At 38.1% G+C, this 21,299-nt stretch overlaps 1 protein-coding gene across 2 annotated transcripts in view; it reads left to right on the top strand.

The window, feature by feature from the left end:
- The window catches only part of hecw1b (HECT, C2 and WW domain containing E3 ubiquitin protein ligase 1b), a 102,887-nt gene that overhangs the window by 54,407 nt on the left and 27,181 nt on the right, over positions 1-21,299 (top strand). The window contains exons 8-15 of one of the 2 annotated variants that reach the window (XM_056481686.1): positions 2,202-2,302; positions 3,653-3,939; positions 6,833-7,700; positions 9,959-10,027; positions 14,137-14,287; positions 16,807-16,919; positions 19,567-19,688; positions 21,064-21,249. In XM_056481686.1, coding sequence (XP_056337661.1) covers positions 2,202-2,302; positions 3,653-3,939; positions 6,833-7,700; positions 9,959-10,027; positions 14,137-14,287; positions 16,807-16,919; positions 19,567-19,688; positions 21,064-21,249 — 1,897 coding nt within the window. Of the gene's footprint in view, positions 1-2,201; positions 2,303-3,652; positions 3,940-6,832; positions 7,701-9,925; positions 10,028-14,136; positions 14,288-16,806; positions 16,920-19,566; positions 19,689-21,063; positions 21,250-21,299 lie in introns of both variants that reach the window. The other variant, XM_056481677.1, reaches the window with a different exon arrangement.

Raw genomic sequence — 21,299 nt, 5'->3', positions numbered from 1 at the left:
TAAAGGCTTAACTAGGTTATTTAGGTTAACTAGGCAGGTTAGGGTAATCAGGCAAGTTATTGTATAATGATGGTTTGTTCTGTAGACTATCGATAAAAAATATAGCTTAAAGGACCTTTAAATGGCTTTTAAAAAATTAAAAACTGCTTTTATTCTAGCCGAAATAAAACAAATAAGATTTTCTCCAGAAGAAAAAATATTATCAGACATACTGTGAAAATTTATTTGCTGTGTTAAACATAATTTAGGAAATATTTAAAAAATAAAAAAAAATAAAAGGGGGGCTAATAATTCTGACTTCAACTCTATATTTACTTTTTTAATTGAAGCATGACTTGCACGAGTTTCTTTTTTGTGCAGTGATTATGTAGATAGATATAGTAGCTACTGTTATTGAAAAACCTTTATGTTATTTACTTCATGTAATGTATGTATTCATGGTCGAAAAAAAATGTATAATTAGTTTTTAAAAATAAGCAAAAATATACAATAAGTAATAAACATAAGGTCACATTATGTGAATTAGCCGCCTTGGTAGGTGTATTATTATGTTTTATGGATTTTATTCTTGCCATAATAAAAAAATATATTTCTAGAGTAATTAATGTTCTGTTGTCATTAAAGGGTCATGAAACACCAAAACACATTTTGTGAGATGTTGACAGTCATATATGTGTCCCACGTTGCCAAAAACACATATATTAGGACACATATATTTCACTAAAAAGTGAAAATTGGTTGTTTTTGCATTATTTTGAGCAAATTCATCTTCCGGTTTGAAAATAAATTTTGAAGCTACGTCACATGAGATCCTTGTGTAAATTCCAGAGTGGAGATTGGCTTTCTGTACCAGTCGATACCAAGTGACGTCATTGAGTTTCCATCATTAATTCATGAGAAAGACTTGGTTCGAACCAATCAGCACGCTCTATTGTGAATAATTTTTACCTGTTACAGTGTTCAGACAGCAGAGAGACGCCATCTTGTGTTGCCAACTGTAATAAAAACAAGTGGAAGAAGAAGAATTGTTCGGAGACATGGGTCGTTAGTGTTGCTTTTTATAAATGTGCCGCAACAAAGGTTTTGTTTTCAGACCTTAGTTAAAGTGATTTAGTTACTATGTTTACAGTAATATCACTACAATATTATGGACTGAAAGATCCACTGTAAATGCTCCTTTCCGAATGTAAACATGTTAACACCTCATTCAAACTATTACCGTCATGTAGAATTTTCGACGCGTATGATTTTTGCCGTATTTTGTGACAGGATAGTCTATAAACACACGGCTCTTCCCACAGAGTCTCTGCATCTGCTGAGAAATGCAAAGTTTTTTTTTTTTTTGTCCCATACAGCGTGCGGTATCAAACTCCGTTAAAACTACCCTCTTCCAGCAGTTCCTCGGATCCAATATCTTGTTTGCCACGGGGGCATGCATGAAATGTTCCTGAACGAAAGCAAAAGTAACAAACTGCAGTTAAAGTCAACAAATTAAGAATGAATCTCCCGAAATTACATGAAACTCCAGAGGAAATGTGGATAGCGTGATGGCGCAATGACGTTAATCGAATTATGTGCTATAACATGTAAAACGGGATCATGACATGCACATTTAAAAAGCAGCTCACCTTAATCATATTAGTGTCTTATTCAGATTAAGGCAAAATAATTTGATTACTGATGTCCATGTTAACGTAGTCACTGTCTATCACTGGCGTAGAACAGGAAACGTCCTGCTACAACTATGTTTATCCATCTGATTTCACGGTCGATTTATTTATTTATTTTGACCGCCCCCTGACGTTTTAAAGAATATCTCAGCGGCGAATGCATCAAGTATAAAAGCTTCATCCATTTTGTTAGAGGTGCTTGATGCGGCACCAGGCGAATGTATAAATCAGCCTTTACTTTAGCACTTAATTCTCTGAGCACTAACAGTCCCTTTGCATAATTAGCACTTCTTGTGTGTATTGCCTCTTCTTGTTGAATCGCTGAATGCCTCCTCAATTGTACGTTGCTTTGGACAAAAGCATCTGCTATATGACTAAATGCAATATGAATGCATTAAAAAGATAATCAAACCAAATCTAGCCTCTTTTTGTTGTAATTTAAGCAGTGTTTGTTTTTATATGTGACCTTGCTTTCATGCTAATGAGGTGAAATGCTAATGGAGTGCTGCTTGCTTGTGTTTCTTGTCATAGTGATCGAGTGGTCAGCTATACTCTGGGTCGAAGACTTCCAACAGAGCATGTCAGCGGGCAGCTGCAGTTCAGGTTCGAGATCACCTCCTCCATTCATCCAGGTGATTATGGTTTTTATTATATTTTTAAATATAATATAGCTTTAACATATTCTGATATGCATTCGGCTGCTTTAAAGGTCGCATGAACGTATAATAAGGTTTTTCAGATGTTAGTGTCATTATGTTTTAATGTGATCTATAAGAAGGAAGAAGGAAGAAGGAAGGCCGCTGGTTTGACCCCTGCTGGGTCAGTTGGCATTTCTGTGTGGAGTAAAACAAATGCTGGATAAGTTGGCAGTTCATTCCGCTGTGGCGACCCCAGATTAATAAAAAGACTAAGCCGAAAAAAAAATGAATGAATGAATGAAGCTAGTGTGCTCCAAAACAGTGACAGAATACATGATTAGAAAATATGAATCTAAAACAGTATAAGCATCTAAAGCTTTCAGTTTGTCACTTCCGACTAAATGGATAAACGTTTTTTTTTCCCACGTCACCTCATACTTCAGTTTCTCATCAAATCTTCTGACCAATCAAATGCTCTCTAGCATCTGACATGCCCCGCCCCCTTCAAGACAATTCTCATTTGTTTTTCATTTGATTCACTTGATCTCACTGGCAGAGCTGTGATGAAACAAACCGCTATTGTCTGGGGTTTTTTAAAGGGGAGGAGCTACTTTGGTAACATAAATTAACTTAGCGCTTAGCCAAAACACGTTACCTGGGAAAAAGTAGGCTAGCAAGAGTCATTAGATATAGGTCTACACAAGATAAATTATAGATCACAATTAACAACTAAATAAAATATCACACTAAAATAACAGGTTATGTATGAGAGCTGCTAATGCAAAAAAAAAAAAAAAAAATATATATATATATATATATATATATATATATATAGTTTGCAGTCAAATATGATAAGTATTTATTTTAGCAAAAGAAAATATATTTTTCAATATATACAATTAAAAAATATATTAATTAATTAATTAATAATTTTTTTTTTTAATTCAATATATTTTGGAAAGAACTGAGTGTAAAATGTAAGACATTTTTTATAGTGAGACAGGCCTACAGAATTATTTTTAAAGTGTATCAACATGAATGTCAGCTGTTGTTTTGGATCCAACAGCTACAAAACTGAATGATGTACAAAACATGTATGTAAACGATGTGAGTTTTCGTCAGGATGATGATACATGGGGGCGAATCGGATATGTACCTAGTGAAACTAAAACGTGTAGTAGTAATGGGTACTTTTTACTTAAGTACATTTTTGAGGCCGTACTTCTTTACTTTTAGTACAAAAGTGTAGTCAGTACTTCAGCTTTACCAGAATCATTTAAACATGAGTATCTGTACTTCTACTTGAGTAAAGTATTTGTGTACTTTTGCCATCTCTGCCCGCAGATGATGAAGACATGTCTCTGAGCACAGAGCAGCCGGTGGCGGCAGCAGAAGCTCAAGCTCAGCCTCAAGCTGAAGACACCATGAGTTTAGATCTCGGAGCCCCAGAGCTGCCCTTAGATGGAGATACAGCTTCAGTCGAGATGCCAATGGATGTTGAATCTGGTCAGAGCTGTGCAGCTGAAGCAGATGTCATAGAGGAAGAGTGTCTAGAGGAAGAACAGCAGGGAGAAGAAGAAACGGCAGCAGAGATGGAGCAAAGTGAAACCAACGCAGAAGAAACAACACAAGTAAAAGAATTTAATTTAGTTCCAGTTTATTTGTATAGCCCTTTTCACAAGAATTACTGTTTCAAAGCAGCTTTACAAAAGGTTTTAAAGTTACAATAACTTTATTAGTTACCAGTAATAACTTTAACTACTTAACTAGTAATTAATAGCTTTCAACAGTTAACGTTTTTATATATAAACATAGTAACCTGCAGTTATATAGTATATAGGTGATGTCCATGTGTACATGTTCAATGAAGTGTATTAAGGCCCAATCCCAATTTTTTTTTACCCCCTACCTCTTCCCCTTGGCCCTTGAAACAGTGTGAAGGAGGAGGGCTTTAAATTTACCCCTAAGAAATGGGACAGCACTACAACACACACACAGACACACACAAGTCATCATATGTTATTGCGATTTCTTACTTCATATTATGTGATTGACGATGGAGACTGCTGTAGTTATTCCTGTTGCATTATTTTTGGGTATTCATCTTCAGAAAATCACTGAAGGCAACGATATCATTTTGTCATAACGATATAATGTGGGAATAAGCTCGTAACTGTACTGTGTATTTACACCGTACATCTATGTAAACACACAAAAACAACATTAACATTATACCAGACACTGTAAAGATGTCATTCCCAGCTGCTACACTTTTCTGACAGATGTGAAAGTATGTTGTGGGACTAATATACCAACATAGGCTCATTCTGAAAACATACCCCTATGTACATTTCTGGAATTCGTGAATTATGTATCCATGTAGAATAAAACAAATGCTGGGGCGGTATGGTGCCGTTCCTTTTCGGGCTTACCAGATGAGGACTTACCTCTGCTGTTACCAGGGGTCTGTTCTTCGTACCTCGCTTAAATGATCCAAGATGATTTGGCAGATCTTGGATATTTTAGTCTTGATTACTGATTTCTGGCTAATTTGGTTTTTCAAACAAGTTCGCGAATCAGATTAAAATCTCTGGATAAACTGATCTGAGATCGCTGCGTGTGTTGTGAAGGACAGATCAATCGATCATCAAAATCATGATCAGCAATGCAACGATTGGCTGACGGCGCAGCAGCGTAATGACATCATCTGATTAATTATCCATGTGAGCAAAATTTTAGAAAATTCATAGTAAACATTTTTTTTCTATATGATAGATTTGTTGTGGGCTGAAGGCTTTGCACGTTTATGTGTCAAGAGTATTTAGCAATTTATTCAGTTTTACTTTTAGAGTGAATTTTCTTTATAATAGTAGCCTAGGCCTATTCATGTTTCTTAATCAGCAAATTTAAATGTATTTTGCATTAAAGCATTTGGATATCACTAAAGGTGTCTGAAACCTTTGCAAAGCATCAAATCACCATTATATTAGCTGTTAAAACATGTGCATGACTGCATACATTATTATTCCTTCATTAAAAAAACAAACAAACAAACAAAAAAATCGAATATTGTGCATGTTTATTATCATACACAATTTGTAAAGCTGGGTCGGTACCTTTGATCCCCTTGAGGAAAACCACCCCATTTTTGTACTTTTATTTCAGTGTGCAGATTGCATAAGATTTATTTATTTATTTATTTATTTATTTATTTATTTATTTATTTATTTATTTATTTATTTATTTATTTATGTTTATTTATATGTATATAAACATAAATATTATGAATTATTTAATATTAAATATTATTAATTATAATTGTATATATCATTTTTTTAAACAATTTTACTATTTTCCCAAGTGTAGGTAAGAAAATATCAGAATTTGGTACATACTTTTAGTATTACATTTGCTTGAGAAACCCGATCTAATCCTGTTTATATGAAATAAACCTGCTCCCTAACAGGTTTAAGCTACCAGAACTGTTGCTATGACAACAACTCTCGTATGAGTTTTGAACAAAACGATCCTGGATCATGTCAAATCATCAATAACTAAATCTAGCGTATGAAGAACAGACCCCAGTTTGTCCAGTAGCTTGCTGCGTATGTTGGCGGACTTGAAATGCCGAAGAGTTGACCGTGATGACGGGGTTCGAGTCTGACAAAGTACGGTTCCAGAAAGCAGCTAAAACAAAAACAAAAACCAAAAAATAAAATAAACAAGTAAATAACAAGGTGAGAATGTGGTAAAATCTGAAAACGTAAAGATCAGGCTGCTGCTTTTTCTGGATTGCTTTTGAAAACACTGTCGGTTGGGTTTAGGGAAGTGGGTAGGCGCTGGTCAATCGCTGCTTTTGAAAACACTACCAGTTTGGTTTAGGGAAGGAGGAGGGTGCGTCAGACGGTCGTTTTGGTCAGTCAGTCGACAGCGGCCTCTGGTGGATTTAAGCAAGAACAGCTAGCTCGAATGGTATTCACAAGAGAAATTTGAGATCTCAAAAAGCGTACACGACCTCTGGTGCATTCGCGAAGGTATTTAGGGACATATTAAGCACTCTCCATAAATGTATATACAGGTACGTTTTCAGAATGAGCCTGGGTTGTACTATACAGTTATTAATATGGATTATAGATAGGCAAAATGTTTTTAAAAAACATGACAGTAAAACCCAAACGGCGCTATTAATATATTAAAACATATGCTTGTTTGTTGTAAAACTTCTTAATAATGCCAAAAAATACTTCAACTTGTGCATCTCCTGACTCGCGTGTGCAGCCATGTTGCCGTTGTAGCTGGTGTAATCTCAAAATTTTCGTACCCCTTGGTTTCGAGTGTGGTCCTGGAAACACTCCGTTTCAAGAGCTATCTAGCCCTTCCCCTTAGCCCTACGCCTACAAGCTAAAGAGAATTGGGACACCCCTGTAAGGGGTAAGGGGAAGTCCTAAGGGGTAGAATTAGGATTGAGCCTTAGTGTATGTGTTGTCCTTGAAGTCTTGGACAGTTGGCATCATCTCTTCACAGGTCTTGGATCCAGTCAATGGTGCTGAAGAAGAAGAAGCAGAGAATGATTGCGCCTTTGCAGAAGAGTCTTCAGAAGCTCCCGCAGGAGTCGAAGAGGAGGGGATTTCAGATCCGCAGCCGGCTTCAGAGGAGCCAGATGCGGATTTAGAGGAAGGCTGTTCACTGAGGATCCGAACCACTCCAAGAAGAAAGCCCCGTCCCTGCTCTTTACCTGTATCTGAGCTTGAGACGGTCATCGCTTCAGCCTGTGGGGAACCCGAAACACCACGCTCTCATTACATCAGAATACACCACCTGCTCCACAGCCTGCCGGCCACTCAACCACAGACAGGAGACTCCGCCGGGCCTGAACCAGACCGACCAATAGGTGTAGAGGAAGAAGATGAAGAGGAAGAAGAAGAAGAAGAAGAAGGTGTGACTCTTGAAGATCACGCTTTAACACCCAACGGCCCTCGCAGGACTCTTCCTCGCAGCCGCTCTCATGAACGCCTCTCTGACCTCATCCAGATGCTGGATGGAGATGGACATCCGCTCGGGGCTGAGGGGCAAACTGGAGGTCAGAGGTCACCCGATTTGAGCCCGGTTGCGTGCTGCAGTCACATGTCCCCGAGAGCTTCTGGTCCCATTCGCGCACCGTCCCTAGACAGTGCGCGGAGATCCGAGAGCACAGTGTTCTCCTCGCAGGATGACGAGGACGAGATGGAGCAGCCGAATGGCATTCTGGGATCAGAGACAGACACGGAGCAGGGTGCTAAATGTCGGGAGCCAGGTGACGGGAGCTGTCAGTGGGAGGAGGCACCGGATAGTCACGTTCAGAGCCCTCATGGCATTATGGGTAATGGAGAGGCAGCCGGACCGAGTAGCAGACGTGAGTAGACTTGCATGGGTTTTCAGGCTTAGATCATGTGTATTGCAGGTTTGTAGAGAAGTTGTTTTCAAAGGGGGAGTTCACCTAAAAATGAACATTTGCTGGTAATTTATTCACCATTTAAATGGTAGGGGTGTAACGGTACATGTATTCATGTATTCCCAAACGGTCACAGTACGAAGCTCACGGTTCAGTTCACATGCTCCCACAACAAATACAGTCAGTCCAGATGTGCAGTGACTGTTAGAACATGTATTTTGTCGCCATTTTGTCATTGTCATGCCAACTTTCTACCTTGTAAACAAAAGCACGCAACACTAGTCCTGCCTCCGAGTGCTTCTGATTGGTCCACTGCTCTGACACTATGTATGACAAAAAAGCGCCGCTGTGGGTGAAAGTTAAAATTGTTTTATCTTCTTAACACGACTTCTATAAACACTGTGAAGCAAAAGACTTGAGTGTCTAACGGTCAACTTCTGTAAACAATCAGACTGGTACACCAAGGTCAGGTTGTAGGTCATGGGCCCTTGATAATGTCTCTGGGGGTCCCCAAAATGCGGGGCCCTTAGAATCGTCCTAACTTAAACTCCCCAAACCACCCAGTGGCACCCCTGGGTGTAGTAATGAGCAAACAAAGAAAACAAAGCACAAAGGCAGAACATTTCATAGGTGAGATTTAGTTTTTTATGTTATGATCTTTAGTGCTAAACAAGTAACGTTACTGATGATAATAGTCACTTACTGCATTCACCATACGGCAAAGTAGTATCAACTTGCACTAAATTCTAGGCTCATGCTAGTTTTGTTGAATAAAAAAACTGGGTCCTAATTAGATAAATGTAGACTTAATACCATTGCACCTTGGTCCCACATTCATTTCATAAGAGCGCTACTCTGTACTAAAATGGCGGCTCTATTGACGCATTCCTTCCAATAGACAACAACAGGGTAGGCGACATCTAATGTAAATATCTATGTTTCCCAAATTGTACGACATGCAAAGATCAGATTTTTTTTTATGTCCTGATGTGGAATTTATTAGTGTGTCCCAACTTTTTCACTTTACTGTAGATCATAGATGTGATAAAGCAGAGGTTTCAAACTGCTGGCCTGCGGGCCATTTTCGGCCCGCCCTCCTCCTCCCTCCAGCCTGCATGTGATGTCAAACGAGATTTGGCCCTCTAAAACATGCGTTTTTGAACCTCTACCATTGTTCTGCAGTCGCATATCGCCACTTTGACCAGCCACCTAGTGGACATTTATAGCACTACATTCACATTAGTTTTACTTTCATTTTCTCTCAGTGTACGGTGCAGAGTAACACACGTGTTTTAATTCTGTGGGACATTAAAATATATATCCATAAGTGCTCTATTTTTGATACCACTTGTATTTTGTTGTACAAACACTTCATCATGGCTTACACGTTATGCTGGTGGTGTAACAAATATGATAATTTTGCTAATATTCGATTCAAATGGTCTCATTTAATAGATTTTCCCCATATGCTTATTAAGATTTGCATAACTTTGTGCATTAGTAAGATTATACTGCTGGTGGAATTAAACCTTTAAAGTAACTGTGAATATGTACATTTCCCCTGTTTGTTATAGTTTTACAAAAAGAGGAAGATATTGAGAAGAACAATTGCCAGTAAAGTCACTTAAGCTACCCAATCTGCTTTCTGTTGTTCTTATGCTATTGGGACAATACAATTGGTTGGGACAGAATAATAATTATTATAACTATTATTTGTAGTATTTTCATAGCAATTTAAACTACCCCTTCAATATGTACAACAAGAAACAAAAAGCTGGAGTTTTGACTGCATATACTCTGTGGAAGAATGACTGGGTGTGTGTCATACACAACAACCACAGATATATTTCAGCAGCTGATGTGTGACATGATAAGCGTGCTGATTTGCATTATCACTGGTAACAGGTAATGCTTGAAATATAAACGTCATGTCTGCTGTCCTAAGATGCATCATTTATATCAGGATTCCACTTTTTTTTTTGTACTTGAATATTAAAATGGCCGTCCTATGAATTGTCAGTGACTGAAATGGCCATCTGCAAATTTGAGTTTGAGACCCCTGTGATAGAGGGTGATTAACAGCAAATGTTCATTTTTGGGTGAAAGTCATCAATTTGGGGCACAGTGACTTGTGATAGAAATCTATCTATGAAGAATGTGCTGGCTTGTGTTTGTGGTGTGTTTAGGAGAATGTCCTTTGCCTTGTAACCATCCTGCAGTGAGTCAGCTGCCCGCCCTGCGGCCCGATCCACATCACTATCCCACCATAGATGAGCCGCTGCCGCCCAGTAAGTGTTGCTGTCTCGCCACACACCATAACACACTCACAGTCATACAAAATACTCATTTTTGGGTAGGGACTACAGGTGAACAAGCTGTAGGTTCACAAAAGAATATATTTTATATCAAAAAGTATATCAAAGTTGTGTTTTTGCATTACAATCTAAAGGGGACCTGTTATGCCCCTTTTTACAAGATGTAAAATACGTCTTTGATGCCCCTGTGTGTAGTGTGTATGTGAAGTTTCATCTCAAAATACACCACAAATAATGTTTTATAACTCTTTGAAACCTTTAGAAACTCTAATTTTGCCATTTTGGTGACTGTCGCTTTAAATTCAAATGAGATTGTGCTCTTTTCAAAAGAGGGCGGAGCTATAAATGCCTATGTGTCAGCATAGTAGCAGATTCAAAAACAAGACTGACGTCCTGTGCTAATGAGTAGGGGTGTAACGGATCATGATTGATCCGTAATTCATACGGATCACAACCCACGGTTCAGAACACACTTGGCCCACAAATTAATACATTTTTTTATGGAGTTTAATCATAAATTTGTAACTATTGCAGAGAGATCGCCTCTCGCTGTCTTCAAATCACATGTATGAAAGCATTTAGTCTTTACTGTAAAATATAATAATGACGGAAGAAGTTGTGATAGGTTATTTGGGATGTGGTGGGTTTCATTAAAAGGCTTTTCTGTCTCTACTTGTTCAGCCTGCATTAATGCATTCAGTGTAAGCTGCAGGATGAATCATTAAAAGATCAGAATCTCAACCATGCAACATAAATTATAAATGATGGTGATTTGCATATGTTTATTAATCCTTCCAATCGCTGCATTCAAATCTAACAAATGGGGGTTGGGGGGTGGGGTCGCGCAGGGCCCCCTTGTTCGCTACGCCACTGAGTCTTTAGTCTTTTGAGTTATGAAGTTACTAACAGTGAAATAACACAGAAGTACTGGGATAACAGTTTACAGCTTATATAAACCACTGTTGTTTGTGGTAAAGATTAAAATCACGTCATATGCGTTTAATGCCGAGTTTAGACTGCATGATTTTTAAAGTAGTCGGGTCACAGATGTTTTCACACTGCATGAGTATCTGGGCTAGCGTTCAGTCGCTGCTTTGTTTACACTGCAAGATGGATCGGCGACAGGGGTTTTCACATTGCATGACTTTACAATAGGAAGAATCGCCGACAACTTCGTCCAAACTACGTCTCACAACCAAAACCACGTAGTGTATCTTTTGTTATTAACTACATAACAAGAAATTAGCCTTTAATAGGGTAGAAAATGTACATTTTTGCTCACCTGGGTTTGAAGGGAATTAGCAATTTCTCCTCAACTTTTTTTTTTTACTTTCTGTATGAAACATCAAACCTCTACTAGTTTTTCCTCAATTTCTTGGGTCCAAATACCGAAAATGAGCGCTTTTAACTTCTCCCTTAACCTCCTGCTGGCCTGCAGGTACACGCACGCACACATACACACACACACACACACACACACACACACACACACACACACACACACACACAAGTGAATGCTGCTCTCTCATTGGCTGTAGGTGATCGCCGATGTTATTTTCAGTAAAAACTCATTTCACATGGCATGATTTAAATCGCTGACAGCTCCTGATATTTAGCAAGCCAAATATCTCACAGGCGTCGGCGACTCATCGACTCTCTCATCACGTCTTTGATAGTTCATACTGTGTGACGAGCACTGAGTTACCTGTAATTTCAGGCATTTTTCGGCGATTTCTCAAAACCTGTCGGCGAGTCAAAATCGGGGCTAAAATCATGCAGTCTGAAGTTGGCATAACTTGACGCTCAAAAATGAAAGTTATTGGCAGCAATTACATTATTTAACCAGTAGGTTAAATAAAATGCCACTGAATAATTCTTCAAAAATGACACATCAAGCAATGAAACATGAAGTTTCATGAGTGAATGACTGAATCATTTCTTGAAAATGAGACTAAAAATAAATATGGATTGTACATATTATAATGTTAAATTAACTGAATTTTTCACAGTACTGAATATTTTATTTTAATTTATTTTTATTCAGCTGATTATTTCTTCATTTTATTTTTTAATAAAAGTACAGGTTCTAAGTTCTGTTTGTTAAAACCAAAAGTGTCATGCGGTACTGTTTTTGTAATGAATGAAAAGCAAATTACATTTGTCTCCTCCCCTTTTTGGCTGATCCGAAAAATGGTCCGATCCGTGACTAAAAAAATGTAATGTGATCCGAATCGTGAGATTTATGATCGTTACATCACTACCAAAGAGCATAGAATCACCAAGAGGCGACACTCTAGTGCGATTTGGGAAACAGTCACAAGGTGGCGCGGCGGCCATTTTGGAAGGAAAATTCCAATAGAACAACAGCATATTATAAGACTGTTAAATAAACTATTAAAAGTGCTGATGAATGTGATAGTAAGTGTTGTATTGTCGTCTTTCAGGTTGTATATCAGCTTTAATGTGCTTTTTAAATAAATAAATAAAAAACAAAGCAGCTGCTTGCCATCGCGACAGCAATAAGTTCCAATGGACGGCCGATCGCTTTCACTCCAAAATGGCAGAATCACAGGGCTGTTGCTGGGCGCTGCTGTTGCAATGGAATGTTCTATTGACTGTGGCCTCTTGGTCATTCTAAGCTCTTTGCCACTACTAACAAGGGAGAGATCATCACTAATGGGCGGGGCTTTTTACCCTCTTATGACATGTACAAAGGGAGAATGTCAATCAAAGTGTTTCTGCAGACTGTTTTATCAGGTGTGATTATAAAAGATAGAATTAATGCATTTTTACCATTAGAAGCTGGTTATACTCACAGATTGTTCCCACACAACTGTTTTAAAACTGTGATTTTGCATAAAAGTAATAATATAATACATTTTTTATTCATCAAGGACTCATTACATTCATCATATACTGTAAGTATCAAAAAATACATGTATAATGTAAAACAAAGGTTTTGGTTTTAATAAATACAGTATTTGCCTGTTTATCAAAGGATGTTAACTAACTATTCTCAACATTCATTCTAATAATAGTTTCTTGATCATCAAACCAGTTATTCATTTATTAATTCATTTTCCTTCAGCTTAGTCCCTTTATTCATCAGGGGTCTGCACAGCGGAATGAACCGCAAACTATTCCAGCATATGTTTTACACAGCGGTTGCCTTTCCAGCTGCAACCCAGTACTGGGAAACATCAATTCACACACATACACTACGGCCGATTTAGTTTATTCTATTCACTTATAGACCATGTCTTTGGACTGTAGGGGAAACCGGAGCACCAGGAGGAAACCCACAGAAACATGGCTAGAACATGCATACTCCACGCAGAAATGCCACTGATCCAGCTTTGACTCGAACCAGCGACCTTCTTGCTGTGAGGCGACAGGCTAACCACTGAGCCAATAAACACTGCAGATTAAAAACGGTTAAACCCATCTAAATGTATCAGTTTAACCTGGTGTACTTCCCTTCACATACTTCCTGTTGCATTTCAAAGCAGTCTATAGTCACACTGCAACCAATCAACACAAAATCAACTTTCACATCAGACAGTAGTAGTTCCAGCCTCGCTCTTACTAACCCACACTCCAAGATTTCACCTCTGATTACCGTCATAACATCAGCAATTCTGCAGGAACCACTTTGAAGTACATCACAGCTGTCTGTCACTTCTTTTATTTGCTGGAGTGTGTGTGTGTGTGTGTGTGTGTGTGTGTGTGTGTGTGTACATACGTATGTGTTTGTGTAATGTTCCCACAAAATGACTCAAATATCAAACCTCCTACATTTGAGGGGATTTTCGAAGTAAAAACACATGTAAGTCATTAAACGATGACCCAGTTAGATAAATGTAGACCTAATACCACTTTTAGATGCCATCAATGATTGAAATCAGCGATATTAATGTTTTTTGCTAAATATTTATTTATTTCTACGATATTTATTAATAATTTCTGATTTAATTAAATGCAGCATTGATGAGCAGAGTGGGCTTCTTTTGACCTGCAGTGAATATTAAATGCTAAGATTGATTTTGGGCATCAAATGTTTGTGTTTTGTTTGGCTCGCTCAGACTGGGAGGCCCGGATCGACAGTCACGGTCGTGTATTTTATGTGGATCACATTAACCGGACCACCACTTGGCAAAGACCCACATCTGCAGCCACGCCGGACGGCCTACGCAGGTCTGGATCCGTCCAACAGATGGAGCAGCTCAACAGGAGGTAAACAACACTGGGCATCAGCCGTTGCTCTTTTTATTATTGGTATACTTGTGTGAAATAAACGGGAATACAGATCACCGGAATTGAATTCATCAGATGAAGATTTGAAAGGATAGTTCACCTAAAAATGAAAACTACCTCAATTTAGGGAAGGCAAGTTTATTTATATAGCACATTTCTTACACAATGGTAATTCAAAGGACTTTACATTAACATGCATAAAAGAAAAGAATATAAGACAATAAAAACAACAGAGAATAAAAACCCATTAAAATGTGATTAAAAACAGATTAAAATAGGTTTTAAAGGATAAAAAATAGGTTAAATAGATTAAAATAGGTTTTAAAGGAATGAAAAGGAAAAGAAAGACATAATAGTGTGATCTGTCGGACGTAGCACAGTGCTCATTCAGTAAAGGCACAGCTAAACAGATGTGTTTTCAGTCTGGATTTGACTATACCTAATGTTGGAGCACATCTGATATTTTCTGGAAGCTGATTCCAGCAGAGAGGGGCGTAAAAGCTGAAGGCAAATTCACCCTGCTGTGACTGAACTCTTGGAATTTCTAATTTACTTGATCCTAATGATCTGAGGGATCTGTTAGCTCTGCATTCAGTCAGCATATCTGTGATGTATTGAGCTCCTAGGCCATTTAGTGATTTATAGACCAGTAATAATACTTTAAAATCTATTCTGAATGTAACTGGGAGCCAGTGTAAAGACCTGAGGACAGGTGTGATGTGCTCTGATTTCCTGGTTCTGGTCAGAATCTTGGCCGCAGCGTTCTGGATGAGCTGCAACTGTCTGACTTTCTTTTTGGGAAGGCCAGTGAGGAGGCCATTACAGTAATCCACCCTGCTGCTGATAAAAGCATGAACAAGTTTCTCTAAGTCTTCACTAGAAACAAAGCATCTCATTCCTGCAATGTTTTTGAGATGATGGTATGCTGATTTACTAACTGCTTTGACATGACTATTGAAACTCATATCTGACTCCAGAATCACACTAAGATTCTTGACCTTATTTTTTGTTGTTTGACCCCTAGAGCCATGGTACGCATTCACCTTGAGAAACTCATCTCTGTTTCCAAATGCAATGACTTTCAGTTTTCTCTGAAATCCTTTTGGCATGTTTCATCGGTGCATTGGCAGAGGGTGTCAATGGGGCTGTATTTATTTATACCCCAATTTTGAGATACTTTAAAGAATGCTGGTTAATTAACTTCCACAGTAGGAAAAAAAATGACTATGGAAGTCAATGGGTGCCATCAATCAGCGTTCTTCAAATTATCTTTTTTTGTGTGTGTTACCATAGATCAAACATGTTTTTGCTCTTTATTATTTGTATACTTTTACGGAATAACCTGGAATACAGATCAGCTGAATCATCTGATAAAGATTTAAAGGGATAGTTCACCCAAAACCTACCTCAATTTATTCTCCCCCATTTGGTTTTAAATCTTTATGAGATATTTTGAAGAATGCTGGTTGATCGATTTCAATAGTAGGTGAAAAATGACTATGGAAGTCAATAGGGACCATCAATCAGCATTCTTCAAATTATCTTTTTTGTGTGTGTTTATTACTGTAGATCAAACATGTTATTGCTCTTTTTATTATTTGTATACTTCTACAAAATAACCTGCAATACGAATCAGCTGAATCGGACTCATCGATGAGGATTTTAAAGGGATAGTTCACCACATAATGAAAATTCTTTCAATTTATTCTCCCTCATGTGATTTTAAACCTTTATGACATATTTTGAAGAATGCAGGTTGATCGATTTCAATGGTACGAAAAATTCAAATGGAAGTCAATGGGTGCCATCAATCAGCATTCTTCAAAATATCTTTTTTGTTGTGTTTATTACTGTAGATCAAACATGTTTTTGCTCTTTTTATTATTTGTTTACTTCTACAAAATAACCTGCAATACAAATCAGCTGAATCGGACTCATAGATGAGGATTTAAAGGGATAGTTCACCCCATAATGAAAATTACTTCAATTTATTCTCCCTCATGTGATTTTAAAGCTTTATGACATATTTTGAAGAATGCAGGTTGATCGATTTCAATGGTACGAAAAATTCAAATGGAAGTCAATGGGTGCCATCAATCAGCATTCTTCAAAATATCTTTTTTGTTGTGTTTATTACTGTAGATCAAACATGTTTTTGCTCTTTTTATTATTTGTTTACTTCTACAAAATAATCTGCAATACAGGTCAGCTGAATTGGATGCATCTGATGAAGATTTAAAGGGATAGTTCACCCCATAATGAAAATTACTTCAATTTATTCTCCCTCATGTGATTTTAAACCTTTATGAGATATTTTGAAGAATGCTGATTGATTGACTTTAATAGTAGGAAAATACTACTATGGAAGTCAATGGGGGCCATCAACCATCATTCTTTAAAATACCAAGTTCTGTACGTTAAGTATAAATATTTAAGTCCTGACAAAAAGCTGTACTGACATACGTGTCTAATAAAAACCAAACCTGTGTCCTCATCAGGTATCAGACTATCCAGAGGACGATGGCCACCGAGAGGAGAGAAGAGGAATCAGGAAGCCCCCGTAATGACAGAACAGCCAATACTGAGACAGACTCGCCTCTGCAAACAAACGGTGAATTCACACATCACACGTAATGATCATCCGTCCTGTTCGCTTAAAAGGGTGAAAAGCGTTCGCAATCGCAGCCTGTTTGTTTTTGTTTATTGTGCGCACATTATCTTCAATGCATAACGCTCTTATCCAGGCCGTTTGATAATGCTTCCAGCTACCAATTAGAGAGTAATTTTCTCAGCCCCATTAAACACCATTTACAATGTTTAAATCCATTTGCAGAATTATGCAAATTTCCTAATCTACATTCCACATGTCAAAGCTGCTCGATGGTTTATTACAAATATAGACAGTATGGTTACACTTTACTTGAAGGGGTATTCAAAGAGGACATATTAAATGCAAAGATGACTTAGTTTGTTATGACAACTTGACATAAACAATACATCACAAACAGTCACGACAGCTTGACATTACCAAGACAACCATCATAAATCTGTCATAAAGCCTTTATAAAAATTTTATAACAGCGTCATTAATATATTGTTTTGACCTCAACTACAGTGTTACAAGCTGAATTTGTCATTAAAATGTCATTAAATATTAATGATGCTCTTAAAATGAATTGACATAGTTAAGACACTTTTAATGAGAGATTTTAAGAAGGGTTTATTCCACTGAAAATGTGATCAGAAAAAATATTTATCACACAATTCTAATCAGTTCAATTCATCTTTATTTCTATAGCGCTTTTACAATGTAGATTGTGTCAAAGCAGCTTAACATAGAAGTTCTAGTAAACTGAAACAGTGTCAGAAAGTCCAAACGCTGAAGAGCAAATCCATCAATGCGCTGCTCCACAAGTCCTAAAACCAAGCACGCCAGTGGCGACAGTGGCGAGGAACAAACTTCACCAATTGACGAAAGTGAAGGAAAAATGATCTCGAGAGAAACCAGGCTCAGTTGGGCACGACCATTTCTCCTCTGGCCAAACTTCCTGTGCGGAGCTGCAGTCTAGGCACCGGAGGCTGGAGAACGCTAGATGTCCATTGTAGAGAAGCTGCAGGTGTGAGTAGGGCACAGGCGGGTGTTCAGGCTGGCCCAGGGGATCAATGCGGAAACTCGTTTGTCACTGGGGTTTTTCAGGAATCAATCTCATGCTCTCCACTCCTCCATGACTGCCGCGGCATCTGCTCAGGATACGGCCTGGTCCAGGATTATGGAGACCTTGGCATCATTTCTTCACAGGTCTTGGACCGCATCAGTGGCGCTGCATAATCTCTAGAGGCCTCGGGATGAGAATCCCCAAGTGGAAATATAAAGAAAACAATTAGTCATTAATCAGTCATCACTGCTGTTCATAGTGTATTTAAACACGAAATGCAAAAATTAAGTACTATAAATGAAAATAGTAGTTATATAAACAGACATAGAAACAAACATATAAAGCACATAAGTGTTTCTAACAAAATGTCGGGTGCATTAAGACAGGAGTAGTGTGGTGGTTTGTTAAGCCCACTCACCTGTGTGGAGCATACTCATGCATCATACTGTTATGTGATACTGAAAGATAACTGAAAGAGTGTGTCTGAGCCTTAGACATTATCAGGAAGGCTATTCCAGAGTTTAGGAGCCATAAATGAGAAGGCTTGACCTCCTTTAGTAGACTTATGCCTCGTGACAGTCACAGCCAGGCCAGGTTCTCCCCACTCTCAATCACCCCGATCACTGTCACCCGAGTACTAATCACCACCCCATCTGCAAGTCATTCCCATTCATCACTCCAGCACCATAAATACCCTCACCAGACCTCACTTACTGTCCGGCCTCGTTGCTAATACGAAGGACTGCACTCTCCTCTCGGTCAGTGTTTTTTACTCTATTTCCAAGTTTCCGTACCTCTCTAGTTCCCTGTAATTTCCAGTGTCTGCATCTCTCCTTCCTAGTCTGGTTTCTCCTGGTCCCTCCTCTGGTTCTCATCGATCCCCATACGTGTATATCTGTGTGCCTGGCTTCTCTGCATTATCCTCAGGTCCCCCTGATCCATCTGGTCATCCATCTCCATCCTGCACTTCAGCTACATTGTGTTCTGTTTAACCCTGTCATGTTATACTTGCATCTCTGGTTCCAGTCCCTTCTTGTGACAGTGACAATCATGTTTATGACAGGTTTATGACAAGTTATATTGTCTTAGTAATGTTATGACAAAGGTGATGTATTTGTTTATATCAAGTTTTCATAAACAGCGTCATCTTTGCATTTAAAATGACATAACTAAGCAAATGACACTTAATAACAGTTGTCATAAGCATCTATAAAAATGTCATGTCGTGATTATAAAGGTTTGATGACAGTCTTATGAACACCTTTTCAAGTAACATGTTACCGACAGTATCTTATGGCTTCTAAATACTATTTTTTAATAATTAATTCACATATAAAAACCTATTTTATCACTTTCTTTGAGGAAGAACGAGCGATGTTAAAGTCACTTTAGGCTTCAACCTTTTGAAACCTGGTTTGGTTTGTTTAATATGTTAAACACATTTGTTTGTACTGCAGAGCACATTAGATGCAGAAAGATGGTAAGACGGAACTGTGATTATTGTAAATGTTGCAGGTTTGGCGGTGCAGAAGTGTTAACAAGAAACTATAGGCTGGATTTGTTTTATTCTGTGCCTTTTCTAATGATATTTTGTCTTTTAAGAGTTGAGGAGAGACACCCCATGTTCTCCAGGCCACTGTCAGAAGATTACGTTACTGTTACAGAGTCCAGCGGTCAAATTCATCACTCACCCAGAGTTCTTCACTGTTCTCCACGCTAATTATGTGAGTTTCACCACACTATATAGTATATGTTATTAAAGGGTTAGTTCACACAGAAATGAAAGTTCTGTTATTAATAACTCTCCCCCATGTCGTTTCAATCTCCTGAGACTTTTGTTCATCTTCAGAACACAAGTTAAGTTGATTTAGATGAAATCCTGGAGCTCTCTCGTCCTCCATAGACAGCAATGTTGAGAGAGCTCTTGGATTTCTTCTAAATTATCTTCTATTGTGTTGTGAAAATGAATGAAGGTCTCAGGGGATTGGCACAACATGAGAGTGAGTAGTTATTAACAGAATCTTCATTTCTGTGTGAACTAACCTTTTCATTTCTCTGCATGGACTGGTTACCTACAAGATCCTGATAAAATATATCATGGTTTCCACAAAAATATTCTTTAAAATCTAAGAACAACATATTTAAGCAACAAATAAGCAGATTAAAATGATTCTAAGATGCTATCCGAGTTTTTATTAGTAGTTTTATTTGTTTATTTGATTTTTATTTTATTCATTCATTCATTTTCTTTTCGGCTTAGTCCCTTTATTAATCTTGGGTCGCCACAGCGGAATAAACCGCCAATTTATCCCGCACATGTTTTACACAGCGGATGCCCTTCCGGCCGCAACCCATCTCTGGGGAAATATCCATACACACTCACTCACACTCATACACTACAGACAATTTAGCCTTGCCAATTCACCTGTACCGCATGTCTTTGGACTGTAAGGGGAAACCGGAGCACTCGGAGGAAACCCACGCAAACGCAGGGAGAACATGCAAACTTCACACAGAAACGCCAACTGACCCAGCCAAGGCTCGAACCAGCGACCTTCTTGCTGTGAGGCGACAGCACTACCTACTGCGCCACTGTGTCGCCTTTTTTATTTCATAAATATAAATATGAACTTAACATAATGTTTAAATTTGATGAGTTCAATTACATTTTTTTTATAGTCGCTATTAATTTGTGACCACATTCTGTATGATGTGTTATTTTATACAGGTATACTTTTAGACAGATGCCAGAAACACAGTATATAGATTAAAATTATTTATTTTTATTTTATGCCAAAAATAATTTGAATATTAAATATAATGTTCCATAAAGACAATTTGTAAATTTCCAGCAGCAAATTTAATTTTTGATTAGTAATATGCATTGCAGATTACAGATTTTCAAATAGTTGTATCTTGGTCTAATAGTTTCCTAACCTAACAAACCATACATCAATGGAAAGCTTATTTACTTGTGCTTTCATATTATGGATACATCTCAGTTTACAAAAATAAACCCTTCTAGTTGTTAAAAAAATAAAGAGAGTGATGATACTTTAGGTATTTATTTATTTTTTTAAATGTTCTTTTTTTCCCCAGGGTGCGTATCGAATGTTCACCAACAGCTCGTGTCTGAAACACATGGTCCTAAAGATCCGACGGGATGCTCGAAATTTTGAGCGCTACCAGCACAACCGTGACCTGGTGACGTTCCTGAACCGCTTTGCAGACGCTCAGCTGGAGCTGCCGCGCGGCTGGGAGATCAAAACTGACCCGCAGGGGAAGGTAGACAACAGTACATACTTCATTATGGGAGCTCACATCAGTCCAAGCAT

This window comes from Danio aesculapii, chromosome 2 (genome assembly GCF_903798145.1).
Source record: "Danio aesculapii chromosome 2, fDanAes4.1, whole genome shotgun sequence".
In the NCBI taxonomy this organism is placed as follows: Eukaryota; Metazoa; Chordata; class Actinopteri; order Cypriniformes; family Danionidae; genus Danio; species Danio aesculapii.
The sequence above is the reverse complement of the archived record's forward strand: the minus strand, read 5'-3'. Positions and strand labels throughout refer to the sequence as shown.